The sequence below is a fragment of the Ceratotherium simum genome, chromosome 1 (genome assembly GCF_057802395.1).
Source record: "Ceratotherium simum simum isolate JZ-2026a chromosome 1, ASM5780239v1, whole genome shotgun sequence".
Lineage (NCBI taxonomy): Eukaryota > Metazoa > Chordata > Mammalia > Perissodactyla > Rhinocerotidae > Ceratotherium > Ceratotherium simum.
In genome coordinates this window covers 22,621,930-22,635,753 of record NC_141900.1, presented here as the reverse complement: position 1 = coordinate 22,635,753, position 13,824 = coordinate 22,621,930, and the positions used below count along the sequence as shown (strand labels likewise).

General features: G+C 42.0%; 1 protein-coding gene across 2 annotated transcripts in view; it reads right to left on the bottom strand.

Moving 5' to 3' along the window:
* PTPN12 (protein tyrosine phosphatase non-receptor type 12) overlaps window positions 1–5,261 on the bottom strand; it is a 93,112-nt gene extending 87,851 nt beyond the window's left edge. Inside the window, exon 1 of one of the 2 annotated variants that reach the window (XM_004439322.3) lies at window positions 5,122–5,261. In XM_004439322.3, coding sequence (XP_004439379.2) covers window positions 5,122–5,220 — 99 coding nt within the window. In that variant the 5' untranslated portion in view covers window positions 5,221–5,261. The remainder of the gene's footprint in view (window positions 1–5,121) is intronic. The other variant, XM_087443126.1, reaches the window with a different exon arrangement.
* Between the last annotated feature and the right edge of the window lie 8,563 nt (window positions 5,262–13,824).

Sequence of the window (13,824 nt, the reverse complement as noted above, 5' to 3'; positions counted from 1 at the left end):
CTTAGTCCAATAATTTTTTTTATCACTTTCATTCTCCTAGGAGTGTAAAGTGGAGTTTTCTAGAAGGTACATGATGTGATACCGTGTGAAATGTGTCATTGCAACAGTATGAAGGCAGTAGATATGAGAATCCAGCTCTATTAAGCCAGACATTAAAGAAATTTGCAAAAATATAGAAATGCTGCTTCTAATTATTTTTTGTTTTGAATAATAATTACTTGTCATAAAATACAGTATACAAGTTAATATGGAATGGGTTTATCATCATTATTTTATTTATTTATTTTTTTGTTAGGAAGATCGGCCCTGAGCTAACATCTGCCAATCTTCCTCTTTTTTGCTGAGGAAGACTGGCCCTGGGCTAACATCCATGCCCATCTTCCTCCACTTTATATGGGACACCGCCACAGCACGGCTCGTGCACTGGTGCGCGCCCGGGATCCAAACCGGCAAACCCCGGGCCGCTGCAGCGGAGCGCGCACACTTAACCGCTTGTGCCACCAGGCCGGCCCCTAACATCATTATTTTAAAGTGAATTTTTTAAAAAAAATATCTGTTTTGTAAACAAACAAAAGCTCTCTGGGGTCCTCAATGACTTTTAAGAGTATAAAGAACTCGAGACCAAAAGGTGTGAGAACTGCTGCATCAGCTACAGCAGATTATCTACCGATCCCTAACTATCTTCAACTTGAAAACCTCCATCCTTTTGCGTGGTGATGCGCCCTCCACCACTAGCCTAATCCCAGCCACCTAAGGGATCTCAGAGGCATCCTGGAGAAACAGGATAAAAAGAAGAGAGGTTTTGAAGTCAGGCAAGATACTCAGCTTCTCAGAGTGTTTTTCCTCGTCTGTAAGACACAGGTTATATCTACCCATAAATTGTTGATATAAGACAGAGTGTAAAATATCTGGCACAGTGTTTAGCATATAGCAGGAATGAAAAATATTAATTTCCTTTGAACTTAAAATAATTATAAAATCACTAACACTACCATAGTAAGATAAAAACAATATAACAATTATTCAATCATAATAAAGCAAGCAAACTGGCTGTTGTGAGCAATTCTGTCAGGGTTACTACTTGTAGAACAGATGGTTTTATATTATAAATCCCCTGAAATGCATAACTCCTATGGTAGTTCTATGGTTACCTTTGATTGATAAATTAAGTTCAGATTAACTTAAAATATCAGTTATTTTAAATACCATTCTAACATAGGATGGCTTGCTATTATAACCCAGTTGAGCCTTAGAAAAATGTTCATAAATCCTCTTCTCCCAATGTTTCACAAAAAAGTACTATAATTCACACCTCTGCTGCATCCCGTTTTTTAAATACTCCACTGAGTCCACTCATTAAATTGTTTTCACCTTTATAAGTGGAGTGAGAACTGGTCTTTAAGCTGAAACTGCCATGTGTTTGTAGCTTTAAGTGTCATCTTTTGATTTTTTTATATACAAGTGTCTAATGCACATTAGATAACCTTTAGCCTGATCAGAATAAATCTACTTCTTGTTTCAACACTTTAATTAGACATGATACAGCTTTAAAAAGCAAAAGAAAATGAAAACAAAAGCCTAGATACATCTTTCCTTCTATCTCTAGTTATCTGTAACTGACTACACAAATTAGCTGTATGGAAATATACAGATCTTAGCACAATAATTTGTTAGAGATGATGACCTAAATATTAGTCCCATACTTCAGCCCTGGGAAGTAGGTAGCATTTTTCTTCTTTTAAAGATGAGAGAACTCAGTTTTCTCTTTTTCATTTAAGCAGCCTGCCCAAGGTCAGAGATGTGACAGAGACATGAGTAAAACCCAGGTCTGCCAAACATGAATGTGCACCACCCTACCTTATACATTTTCTTGTCATGATCACTGTCTGCCATCTTGTAAAGAAGATTATAAGTTGCGATAGTTGAGATCAAGTTCTGGATAGGCCCCAAATTAGCTCTTTAACCTTCAACATGTAAGTAATCATCTCAGTGCTGTAGCTTTCACCATCTCGATACCTTAGTTTTCTCCTCTTTAAGAGGATGAGGAGCACAACAGGCTAAGGCCAAGAAAAGACAACTCACAGAATAATGTCAAGTGGAAAAATCTTACCCTCACTAGTCATTAAGAAATTCAAATTTACACAAGATACCATTTTTCAACCAAATTACTGAAGATCAAGATAATTATTATATGAACACTCATATATTACTGACAGTTGTATAAACTGACACAACTTCTTCAAAAAGTTATTTATAAACATATATTAAATGTTTATATCCTTTTATATAGTACTTCCACTACTGGAAGATATCTTTTGCAATAATCCAAAATAAAGAAGTTTTATGCATAAATGTTTTACAGAATTATGATATAAAATAGCAGAAAACAAATGTCCTAAACATTCAACCATAAGGAAATGGTTAAGCTATAAAATCGTCACCAGGTGAAATATTATATAGCCACTTAAAATTATTTTTACAAATGAAAAATGCTTATTAAAACAAGTTGGAAAAAACTCAAGAATATAAAATGGTATATGTAGTATGGTCACAGAGAAGCATTAAAACACTAACAGACAGTGTCTCTGGGTGATGAGACTACAGAAAGGCTGGACAGAATGGAAAGAGCAGTTTAGATGCCCACTCCATTTTCCTAAAGGTAAGGTATTATCAAATATTACTCTATAATTTATGAATTTGAAATAATGAACATTATTACTTTATAACTGAATAGGGTTATAATAGCTAGTTTATCTCTAAGGCTCGGTTCTAAAATGCTAAAATTTAAAAATGCATTTTTTAATCCACATCAGAATTTAAAGATAAGAACAGTTAGAATCTATCACCTGATTCTATTCTCTTTTCATGGCAGAGGGGACATGGTTTCCCCTCAGCCTTCCAGTAAAGGGAAAAAGCAGCACCAATTAGAAGTCTTAATTATAGCTATTGCTTATCAAGTCATGGAATAAAAAAAGCAAGCACTATAAAAGAATACCTTTAGTCATCAAATCTCAAATGTAATCACCTAGCTCTCCCTAAGTATTATGGAAGAAAAAGGAAACTCATTTAGTCCTTGAGAAATGAAATCTCCAATAGGAATCCCTGACTCATCCCCAAAGCATGAATCCTAAGGCTACTTCCCCAGTACTGAAGTTCAAAGACTGGGCACCTGTCCTGATGGTCTGCATCACCAAACAATGCTCTTTCCTGACAGGATATGACCAGGGATAACAAGACGACTAGCATACAAAGGAGAAGTGGCCAGGGACCGCAGCACCTCTTCACCCATAACCAAAATAAGACTGTAAAGACTAGTTTTAAATATTCTAAGTAAATATTTTCTTCTGTTTTTGCTAAAGAGCAGCAAAACGGGACTCCGACCAATTATTGTGACATCATTCAAAAGACACCAACATAATCAAAATTCTCAATAGTAAGATGGGAAAATGTCCTTTTCTTTAGCCCTCTCAGATCAAAAAGCAATTTTTCAAAAATACATAGGCTAAATATCGAGAGAACATGTTAAAAGTAAGGCATAGATAACTTATCCCTTTTCAAAAGACACTAACAAAATCTTACTCCTATCCTCTATTATTGGTCTAGGGAGGCGGGAATCACAAAACTCAACAATACTATTATAATATTGTGTAAGGTCAAGGATTTACTTAACAAGCTGTTAACAATTTTAACGCTAATGCTTTACTAGACCGGTCTCTTCAAAATATGAAAAAGTATTTCAGTACTAAAAGTCATTTCACCTGAACATTATAAACAATTCAACCGTACTTCGAAATAAAAACTAGCCAATGTTTGCCGCTCATTCATTTTTACAGAAATTGTGTATCCTTTTTACAATCAAGCATTTCGGAGTTAAGTGATTATTCTTGGAGGTGTATTTTGCCCAGGAGCAAAATTTTCCCTAGCTTATTTCCCATTCCCAAACCCCGCCAAGGCTAAGGAGCAACCACTTCCCAAAGTCCCACTTCCTTTTCCATTCCCCAGACCTCCAGGGTTTCCAACGCCCCAGTCTTGCGCAATATCCGTAGGAGCAGCAGCCGCAACCACCGCCTCCTAAGCCGGGAAACAACCCTAAAGGGAACATTGTCCAGCAGAAAAATAAAGGGTGGGGGGGCAATGTAGGAAGTCGACTTCTGGTCCCACGCCTTCGGATCTGACCCCCTCAGCGATGGATCTAAAGCAATTTCACGAACAGGACTTTTAACCTCCTCTCCAGCCCGCCTGCACAAGCGGAGGGCGGAAAGTGGGGGGGCGGGCAGGCTGCGAAGGTTATCTCCCAGTTCAGGGCTTCGGCCCGTACGGTCGCCTCCGCCCCACCAGGACTATTGTTCCCAAGTTCCCCACCCCCACCCCGGATAGGAAGTGATAGTCACATCCCCTCCGCCTTCGGCAATAACCCCGCGGGAGCCGAAGCAGGCTTCCTTCAGGATAACCCCCCTTCTCACACACTTAGCCCCTCAACCTAGAGTCACCCTGAGCGCAACACCATCTCAAACCTGAGTCTCAAGGGACACGAGACGGGACAGGGGTGAATGGAAATGAGGCAAACCACGAGATTCCTTGTGGACAATCCATTCCCAGGCGTCAGAGATAATGAGTGCGAACCTAGAATCGGCAGAGGTCCCATCCAGCCACTTCTGAGACCAGCTGGAGCAGAGGCACCCCACGAGTTAATGCCCACCTCCACACCCGTGCCTCGGCCGGCCGCGCTCCGCTCCTCCCGGGCAGACACCCTGTCTCGACCCCGCCGGGAGGGGCAGGCTGCACCGGGAGGTGAGCGGAGACCAGCCCCCGGCCTGCACGGCACTCGCCTCCGGCTCCTGGCCCGGGAAACAATAGGGGGTCGCGGGCGGCCGTGCGGGGTGCGGGCACGGCCCGGCAGCCGCTCTCTTCGCGCCCGAGGCGCCCGCTGAGGGGGCCGCGAACGCGCGTGGAGAGGAAAGGAGGCCCGGATCTATCACCTCCCGCCAGCCTCCGAGCCCACCCGGCGCGCGCCCCCTGCTCACTGCCACACACAAAGCGCCGGCGGCCCGGCCGGCCCGGCGAGGCGGCGGGGGGCTCCGGTGCCGGCGAGAGGAGGCGACGGCGAGGGGAGGGACTCACCATGAAGTCCCGGGCGAAGTTGTCCTCCCCATTGTGGTCCGGACTCTTCATGGCCTGGACCCTCTGGATGAATTTCCTCAGGATCTCCACTTGCTCCATCCTCCCGCGTCCCCCCGGCCGCGGCCGCTGCCCCCCCCGCCGCCGCCGCCCGCCCGCCCGGCGCAGAGCCCGCTCTGTCTGCCCCAGCTCGCTCCCCCGGCCCGTCCCCTCCCTCCTGACCCCCGCCAACCCCGCCGCTCCCTCTCCTCCCCACCGCCCGAGGCGGCGGCCGCGGCGGCCCCGGCCCGGCTCCCGACACCACAACTTCCAGGAGCAGCCGCCGCGCTCCCACAGTAAGAGGCGAGCCGCTGCGGCTAGCGCCAACCCCAACCCCCCGCTTGCTCCATCCTCCTTCCCCGCCCTCCTCCTCCTCCGTCCGAGACGCCGCCACCGCCTCAGGAACTCGGCTCTCCGCTCGCCCTGCCCCCCTTCCCGGTTCCTCCTCCCCGCCCCCCTCCCCACTAGCAGCCGCAGCCGCCTCTCCCCATGGGCGCGCCCCCGCCGCCACCCAGACGCGCGGTCCCGCGCTGCGGCTCCGCCCCGGGCGCTACGCCGCGCCGGTCCGCCCCCGCCCGCCCGCCTCCGGGCCACTCCCCCAAGCCCGCCCCGCCGGCCTCAGCCCGGCGAGGAGTGGCTGGAAGGAGCTTTGGCTGCCGGCGGGGCGACTTGACCCAACTTCCGGGGCGGGGTCCCGCCCGGAAAGCTCTAAGTCTGAGGAGCGCTGGGAGAAGGGAGTTGGACTGTGAGTGGGGCAGACCCTAGTCAGTGGAGTAGGACTTGAGCTGAAATTTGAGGTCTAGCCGCCTATTAGTGGGAAGGGCGTATTTCTAGAGTGCTTCCGCGCCGCTGCCAGCCGCGGGATGGGACTACAGGTCCCGGCCGGCAGAAGTCCAGGAGCGGGGGCGGGAGAGGGCGGTGGTGGGAAGAGAGGCAGGCTGGGAACTGTAGTAGTGTCGTCTCCACGGTCACAGCAGGTATGTCTTCGTCTTACTGGTGGCTTGAGTGTTGACGGCAGTTAGACCTTGGCACTTTGGGGAATGGCTACGGCCAAGAAAAATGAAACTCTCTTTGAGTGAAAGGACTTTTGCTTTTTGCAAATCCGTCTAAACCCAGCGAGTGAGCGCCAGAGATCCAGAGTGCGTCCTAATACATACCACGCCTATGGTGGGGGCTCAGTATTTGCTGAATAGAAGGGAATTTGTCTTCTTGCCTTTAGATTCGCAGGACTTTAGAACTGAATAATAGACTTTTATCCATAGGATGCACTTTATACATTGTTATACGTCTTGTACATCTTCTAGTAATCAGAACATCCATGCTGGTCTAATTCACCATTTTGCAAAGAAAGTGATTTGCCCAAGGTCCACCAGCATATTTTTAGCAGAGCCCAAACTAGAACCCAAATTCTTTTGCTTTCACTACACCACCATATCGCCTCTCACTAAGGAACATAAACTTGTGATAATGTGATAGAAGTGAAAGATTTGATCCATGGACTTATTTTGGTCACTTACACCCAGAAACGACATTTTTTACAGATAGATTGGTCAGAGAATTTGCTAAAATAGGAAATATCAGTGGTAGGCCCCTTTTCCCAGATGAATATTTAGAAGCACCATGGAATATAATGATAAACTCATTGAAGAAAATAGGTATGAAAATAGGTATGAAGAAAACACTATTTCCTCTTTGTTTTAAAGAAAAATATTTTTCTTTAAAATAATACAACTAATATATACCAAACCACTCCTCTCCTCAGAAAGATGCAATTCCAGATGTGCCCTTCCAAATCTCTTCCTGTGTATTTGTATGCGTATATGTGCCTGTAAAAAGATACAATTTGGCTCTGTATTTTAAAAATTTACTTAGAGGAATAGTTTAATTTCTAAGGTAAGCTCTATTTGAAACAAGGGTCTGGAATATTCTACATTAATCCGATAGTGAGACTCGGTTTCACTGGATGTGGGCTTAATCACCTACTAATATAGCTCTCTATAGGTACCCTCTTCCCCCAGAACTGGGAGAGAAACTAGACTGTAGGTGAAGAAATGGGCAGATTTGATAAGTCAAAAGAATGTACAAACCAGGCAGTGATTGATAAAGACTGTATGCTAGATAAGTTGTGTAACAGTGTAGTGACAGTCTGGTGGGAAGTGTTGCTTGTTTGAATTGTTGAATCCTATTTTGGCTAGTGTTTTTGCAGTCTTTCTCTCTCATATTGGCAGGCTTCTCTCTTGCAACACTTGAGTGTTTTTTGAATTCTTAGCTGCTACCTTTGGCATCTGATGTAGGTTAGAGGAAACAAATGTGAAGTATCTTTATGGATTTAACTCTCTTGGAAAGGTTTAGCAGTGCTTTCCTCTTTTTACTATATTTAGGTTTTGTTTCAATCTACAGATATTTTTTGAGCACTTTAAAATATGAGAGGTTGTGCTGTGTGTGTGTGTATGTGTGTGAGAGAGAGAGAGACAAAAATTTTAGGGATGGCTTCTTTTAGAGCTTATAGCTTAGTTCAGCAGACAGGAAAAACAGTGAACCCTTAGTTCCTTTAAGTTAATACATGCGAGATGAGTGATACAGACAATGAGTGGTTTAACAATTCTGAGAAGAGAGAATTGTGAACCAGGTTGTGAGCATGAGATGGTCAGAGAGGACCTTGAAGGATAAGTGAAATTAGGGTTGAACAGGAAGAATAACTCCCAGGCGAGAGGAGTGATGAAACAAAAAGCATGAAGATGGCAAAGCAGAAGTTTGAAGCAGAACTTTTGTACCTGTGTGAAGGCTCTAAAGTAGATTGGGACCCAACTCTGGAGAGCATTGAATGGATGGTTAAGGATTTGGACTTGATACTGTTGGCACTGGAAGCCACCAAAGGTTTCTCAGGATAGAATTAAAATTATGAAAATATTAACCTGGCACGTTTTGGATAAATTGTGAATTAATAAGGGGAGAGAATGGAATGGGAGATATTCGGAGCCAATACATGAAGCAGCAAAAGGTAAAACTAATGTCATAGCACTGTAGTTACAAAGACACAGATGGAGGTGAGAGAGACTGAAAGAACTGACAAAACTAGGTGACTAACTGAAGAAGGCAAGAAAGAAGGTAGAATAAAAAATGGCTGGAATGACCAAATTGGAAGAGATCAGAAAGTTTGACAGAACACAAGGCTGTGCATGGTGTGGTAAATGGGGACTTTCATACACAGATGGTGCGAGAAATTGGCATAACATCTTTGGAGGCAATTTGGCCATAAATGTATCAAAATGGAAATGGCATGCATGCTTTGACTGAAAAATTTATAGATAATATTTACAGCTTTGTGCAAATGTGTATGCTTATTGCAGCCTTATTTGTAATGGCAGGAGTGGAAACAGTGTACGTGCCTATCAAAAGAGCATTGGTTAAAAAACAAAACACTTATGTATAATTAAGTTCTGAGAAGCCATTTAAAAAAATGAAAAAAATAATCTGTATATGTTGATGTGGAATAGGCCCCATTTACTTATTAAATGAGAAAAGCTTGGCATACGTGTGTTTATGATATTCTTCCTTTTATGTAAAATGGAATGTGGATAGAATGCTTGAACATACATAGAATTTTTCTGAAGGATACTTCAAAAACTATTAGCTGTGGTTGCTTCTAGGAGGGCCTTGAGAATCTTTGGTGGAAAGGAGACAACTTCCAATATGTATACCTTTTTATATTCTGAATATTTTACCATGTGTGTGCATTACTTTTCCAACAAAATTAAATCTATTTAATTAAAAAATGTTTTAGACTTTCAATCCAGATGATAGGAGGAATGGCAGTATCTTGAGTAGAAACATGCAAATAAAGAAAAAAGGAAGCAGATCTTGTTTGGGAAGTTTTTAAAAACAGCACAGGCTAAATTTCAGAATGCCCACCTACTTACACCACAGTTCTTTTTTTTTTTTTTTTTAAAGATTTTATTTATTTTATTTTTCCCCCCAAAGCCCCAGTGGATAGTTGTGTGTCGTAGCTGCACATCCTTCTAGTTGCTGTATGTGGGACTCGGCCTCAGGATGAACGGAGAAGTGGTGCCTCGATGCGCACCCGGGATCCGAACCCGGGCCACCAGCATCGCAGCGCGCGCACTTAACCACCAAGCCACAGGGCCGGCCCTACACCACAGTTCTTGATAAACTTGACCACCCTGCCCATCCTCAGCCACAGCCAAAGGTTTGGGCACTTGACCCAAGTTAACCAATCCATGTAGGCTGGCCAGTGACCTATGGCCTGGTGTAGGAACATGATCTGGGCCAATCGGTTTTCACTGTTAGGAATCTGAATTTAGAAACCTAGAGAAAGTCGTTAAACAGCAAGGGCTGAGGCTGAGTGCCATGGGGTAGAATTAGGGAGTTGTCAGGCGGAAGCCTTGTGAGACAGTAGAAAGTTTAAAGAATCTGGGTAGTCCAGAAAGGAGCATTAAGCAGGCGTGCAGAGATGTGTAGAGATGTCATGGTATAATAACCCATGTGGTGGTGGGAGAGATGAGGAGAATCCCTGGAACAACTTGACTTCCTCATAACTTTTCAGGACAGGTTTGGTTGACATTTATTCCATAAATAAATTCTGCTTTTCCTGAAACAGAATAGGGCCATAATAAAGAGCATGGGCTCTGAAGTGAGAGAGATGAAGGTTCAAAAACCTGCTCTGTTTCTCACTCAGGGCAAGTCACAACCTCTCTCAGCTTCAGTTTCATCTTCTAGGAAAGTCGCCTGGTGCTGTCTTAGCAAGACGTGTTTCATAATTAGTGTACTACACATTACACTTGCTCATAGAAGAAGAACTGGTTAAACAAACAAAGAATGAATGATTTCCGGACCTTTTACTTTTTTACCTCCTTTCTCTTCTTTAGGCTCTTTTCCTCCTCGATAGCCACCTTCACATGGGGTAAACACATGAGAAGTGAGAAGAAAGCCAGATACTGTTTTCAAAAATCTCTCTTAGTACTTCTGTGAAGGTTTGAGTGGGAGTTTAAAACTAATAATCCAAAAGAGGTTTCAGGATTATCCACCTGTTTCATATTCCCAGTATTGCTTTCCTCCCTAACTCAGGTAAAAGTAATGCTTTACATCTGTATAGAAATTTTAACTTTTGGAGTATTTTTACATCTATTCTCTCAAGAAAAGCTACCTTTGTTACAGCTTTCATGGCATTTGTAGCTCTCTCTGAATTCTATTTTTTTTTTTTTTTTTACAACTCTGGGAAATAATTTGGTATCATTGTCCTCTTTAATAGATGAAAAACTAAATAAAACATGGGAGTGAACATGAGTAGCTCACCTGTAAAAAACAAGTGTCAGATGCACGGCCAGAACCCACAGGTCCTGCGTTTCCAGCTTGTTGCATGAACCACTGAGTCACAGCGCCTTTGTAGCTGGTGTGATTTTAAGAGAAACCGCAGGTGAAGATTCAAACCGTTCCCGAGATTCTCTCAGAATAGCACTTCTAATATTAAGCATTTCCTTCTACTTCCCTCAGTCCTCTCTGTACCCTCAAACTGAAGGACTCACAGCTGGGAAGTTATGGGAGCGTGCATAAGAAAGAAGGGAGGGGAATTCTTCTCTAGTTTATTTCTGGCATCCTTTACTCCCTCATTCCTAGACCTAGTCACAGCAGAAGAGCTGCTGATCATTTTTTAATCTGTGAGCTTATTGTTGAAATATGTAATCCAGTAGATAGGGAACTGGTGGAAAAAGGAGCATAACTTTTTAGTCTAGGCTATCATAAGATTTTTAGAAGAAAGGCCTATAAAAATGGAGAGAAGGATGAAATTTCTTTAATACTTAATATGTTTCTAAAGCTAATGTTTCAGAGCTTCTTCACATAATACTCCCTGTTTATTCTCATAACTCTGTCCTAAAGTAGGCGGGCCAGGTATTGTTATCTCTGTCTTTGTTGATGCATTAGAGTACTAGGGGTGATAATAGTGCCTAAGCTGAGAGAAATTAAATGATTTGCCCAAGGTTGTCTAGATGGCACAACTGGAACCAAAACCCAGGTGACTCTCCACTCAATGAAAACTGCAGAGAGTTGCACAACAGAGGCTCAGTAGTGTAATAATAAATACTAGCTGCAGGAGAAGGCAGTAATGAAATCCACTCTAGTCTTCTCTAACTTTTCTATCTCATATTTCTTATGCTGTTTCATTTAACATTCAAAGAAAAATTAAAATTTTATAAATAAGTTCAAAGTCAAATGCTACCTGAGCATCTAATGAATGATTCTTCAACATGATGACGTTTAGTTTTTGTATTCAGGAATGGATCATTAACAAGGGCTGTGAAATATGATTGCGATATATAAAATCCATCCAGGATGTTAGTTGGGCTCATGCCCAACTATCAGCAAAAAGCCCCAAAACAAAACAAACAAAAATCCCTTTCATTCAGTGACTGCTGATATTTTAGATGAAAAATAAATTGTGATTCTGCTTATATGAGGTATCTAAAGTAGTCAGATTCATAGAAACATAAAGTAGAACGGTGGTTACCAGGGGTGGGGTTGGGGGAAAAGGACAGTTGTTTAATGGGTGTAGAGTTTTGATTTGCAAGATGGAAGAGTTCTGGAGATCTGTTTCACAGCAATGTGAATATAGTTAACATCCCTGAACTGTACATTTAAAAATGGTTAAGACGGTAAATTTTGTGTTATGTGTTTTTTACTACAATATAAATATGAGTAAGTAAGTAACTAAATTTCATTGCTTGGGATGATGAAAAAGTACTGGAAATGGATAGTGGTGATGGTTGCGCAATACTGTGAATGGACTTAGTGTCACTAAACTGTATACTTAAAAATGGTTACAATGATAAATTTTATGTCAGGTATATTTTACCACAGTAAAAAAATAAATAAATTGTATTCAAAGTACCAGTGTGATTTTATCTTTTTATTGCATTCACTGTTCTGTGAAAATCTTTGCATTTCATGTTTCTGCGTAGGCCACTAAAGCTAAGATTTCTTTGAGCCTCTCAGATATTCAGCCGTAGTCAAACATAAATAATTGGTGTTGCTGGGAGCTATTGAAATCTAAAGTAAAATCTATAGAGGGGAATTTCATTTCCAAGACTCATCATAACATTATGCAAAACTCTTTTAATGCCCATACAATTCCACAAGACACCTTACATGCACTTTAAGTTTCATTCAGTGAAATCGTTAGATGATTGCTTTGCCTTGTCAGTGACTATCCCATTTCAAGATTCCCATTTTGTAGTAGTATTCAAGTTCATCCAGTAGTTGAAAATTTGTTTAAAGGCATTTACTGTTAATAGCTACTTATTTTTCTTAGCTTTCAACTAATAAGCATTCATGGTTTTAAAATTATTTTTAAATTTCCTTTTAATATGTTCTGCCAGTTACTTTCTAAAAGTAAACTTTAAAAATAGTTTATTTTAAACTTTAAGGTATATATTTCCTTTTTCAAAGAAATGAGCTATGTGATTTATCAAGGCAATTAATATCTACCCTCATTAATTTTTAAGTAGTTTTCTAGGGAAATATTTGCTTATATCTTTCTTAATAGTAACTTGTCTCCTAGAGATCTTTCATTTCTTTTTCCTACTTGAATATTTGGTATTTAATGTTTCTTTGGTAGATTCCAGTTTGCTCTCTTTCTCCAATTATCCCTGACTGATCCTTCTGTTGCATGTTACATGAAGATTATTTTAAGTACATTCATAGTATGTCACAAATCCAGTATCATGTGTCATACTGGTGGTACTGTCCAGTAGTTTTATTTCTGATGAGCAATTTGTGAGACATAGTATTAATTATGCAAAGCTTTTAACAGTCAAACTTTAATTGTGGATTTGTGTTTGGGGCGGAGATATTTACGATTTCCACTAAAGCCCTTGAAGATGCCCAGGCAGCCCTTTTATTCATTCTTGGTCAACTCCTATGGCTCTTCAAGCCCTACACCCTATTCCTCATTCCTAGAAAAAATAGGAGTTACCAAGTTTCAACTCACTCGGTCTCTTCCTTTCCAAGTGATATTTGGAAATCACAAATTTACCCCATACTTATTTATTTCTCTCTAATATTAGGATTCTTAATCCTTTCCAAGGCTAACTCCTCTCCCTGTTGACCTTCTCCATCTTCTTTTATCTTTTCCTAGTCTTGCTGTACAAGTATCTCCTCTCTTTTATCTATCTTCAGTCTTTCCCTCTCCACTAACTCCCTTTATCTTAGAAAATGCTCAAGCCTCCCACGAACTACTATCAGGCCCGTCTATTGTGACCCACTTCAGTGTGACTACTGGCACATTTCTCCTGAAAGGCCTCCTACTTGCCAGATCTGATGACCTCTTAGTTTACATCGTACTCTACTTTTCTGCAGCATTTGACCCTTTTCAATAAATACTCTTACTTCTTGAAATCCTCCCCTTCCTTAGTTTCATTTTTTAATTGAGGTGAAATTCACGTAGCATAAAATTAACCATTTTAAAGTGACCAATTGAGGGCCGGCCCCGTGGCTTAGCGGTTAAGTGCGTGCGCTCCGCTGCTGGCAGCCCTGGTTCGGAACCCCAGGCGCGCACCCATGCACTGCTTCTCTGGCCATGCTGAGGCCGCGTCCCACATACAGCAACTAGAAGGATGTACAGCTATGACATACAACTATCTACTGGGGCTTTGG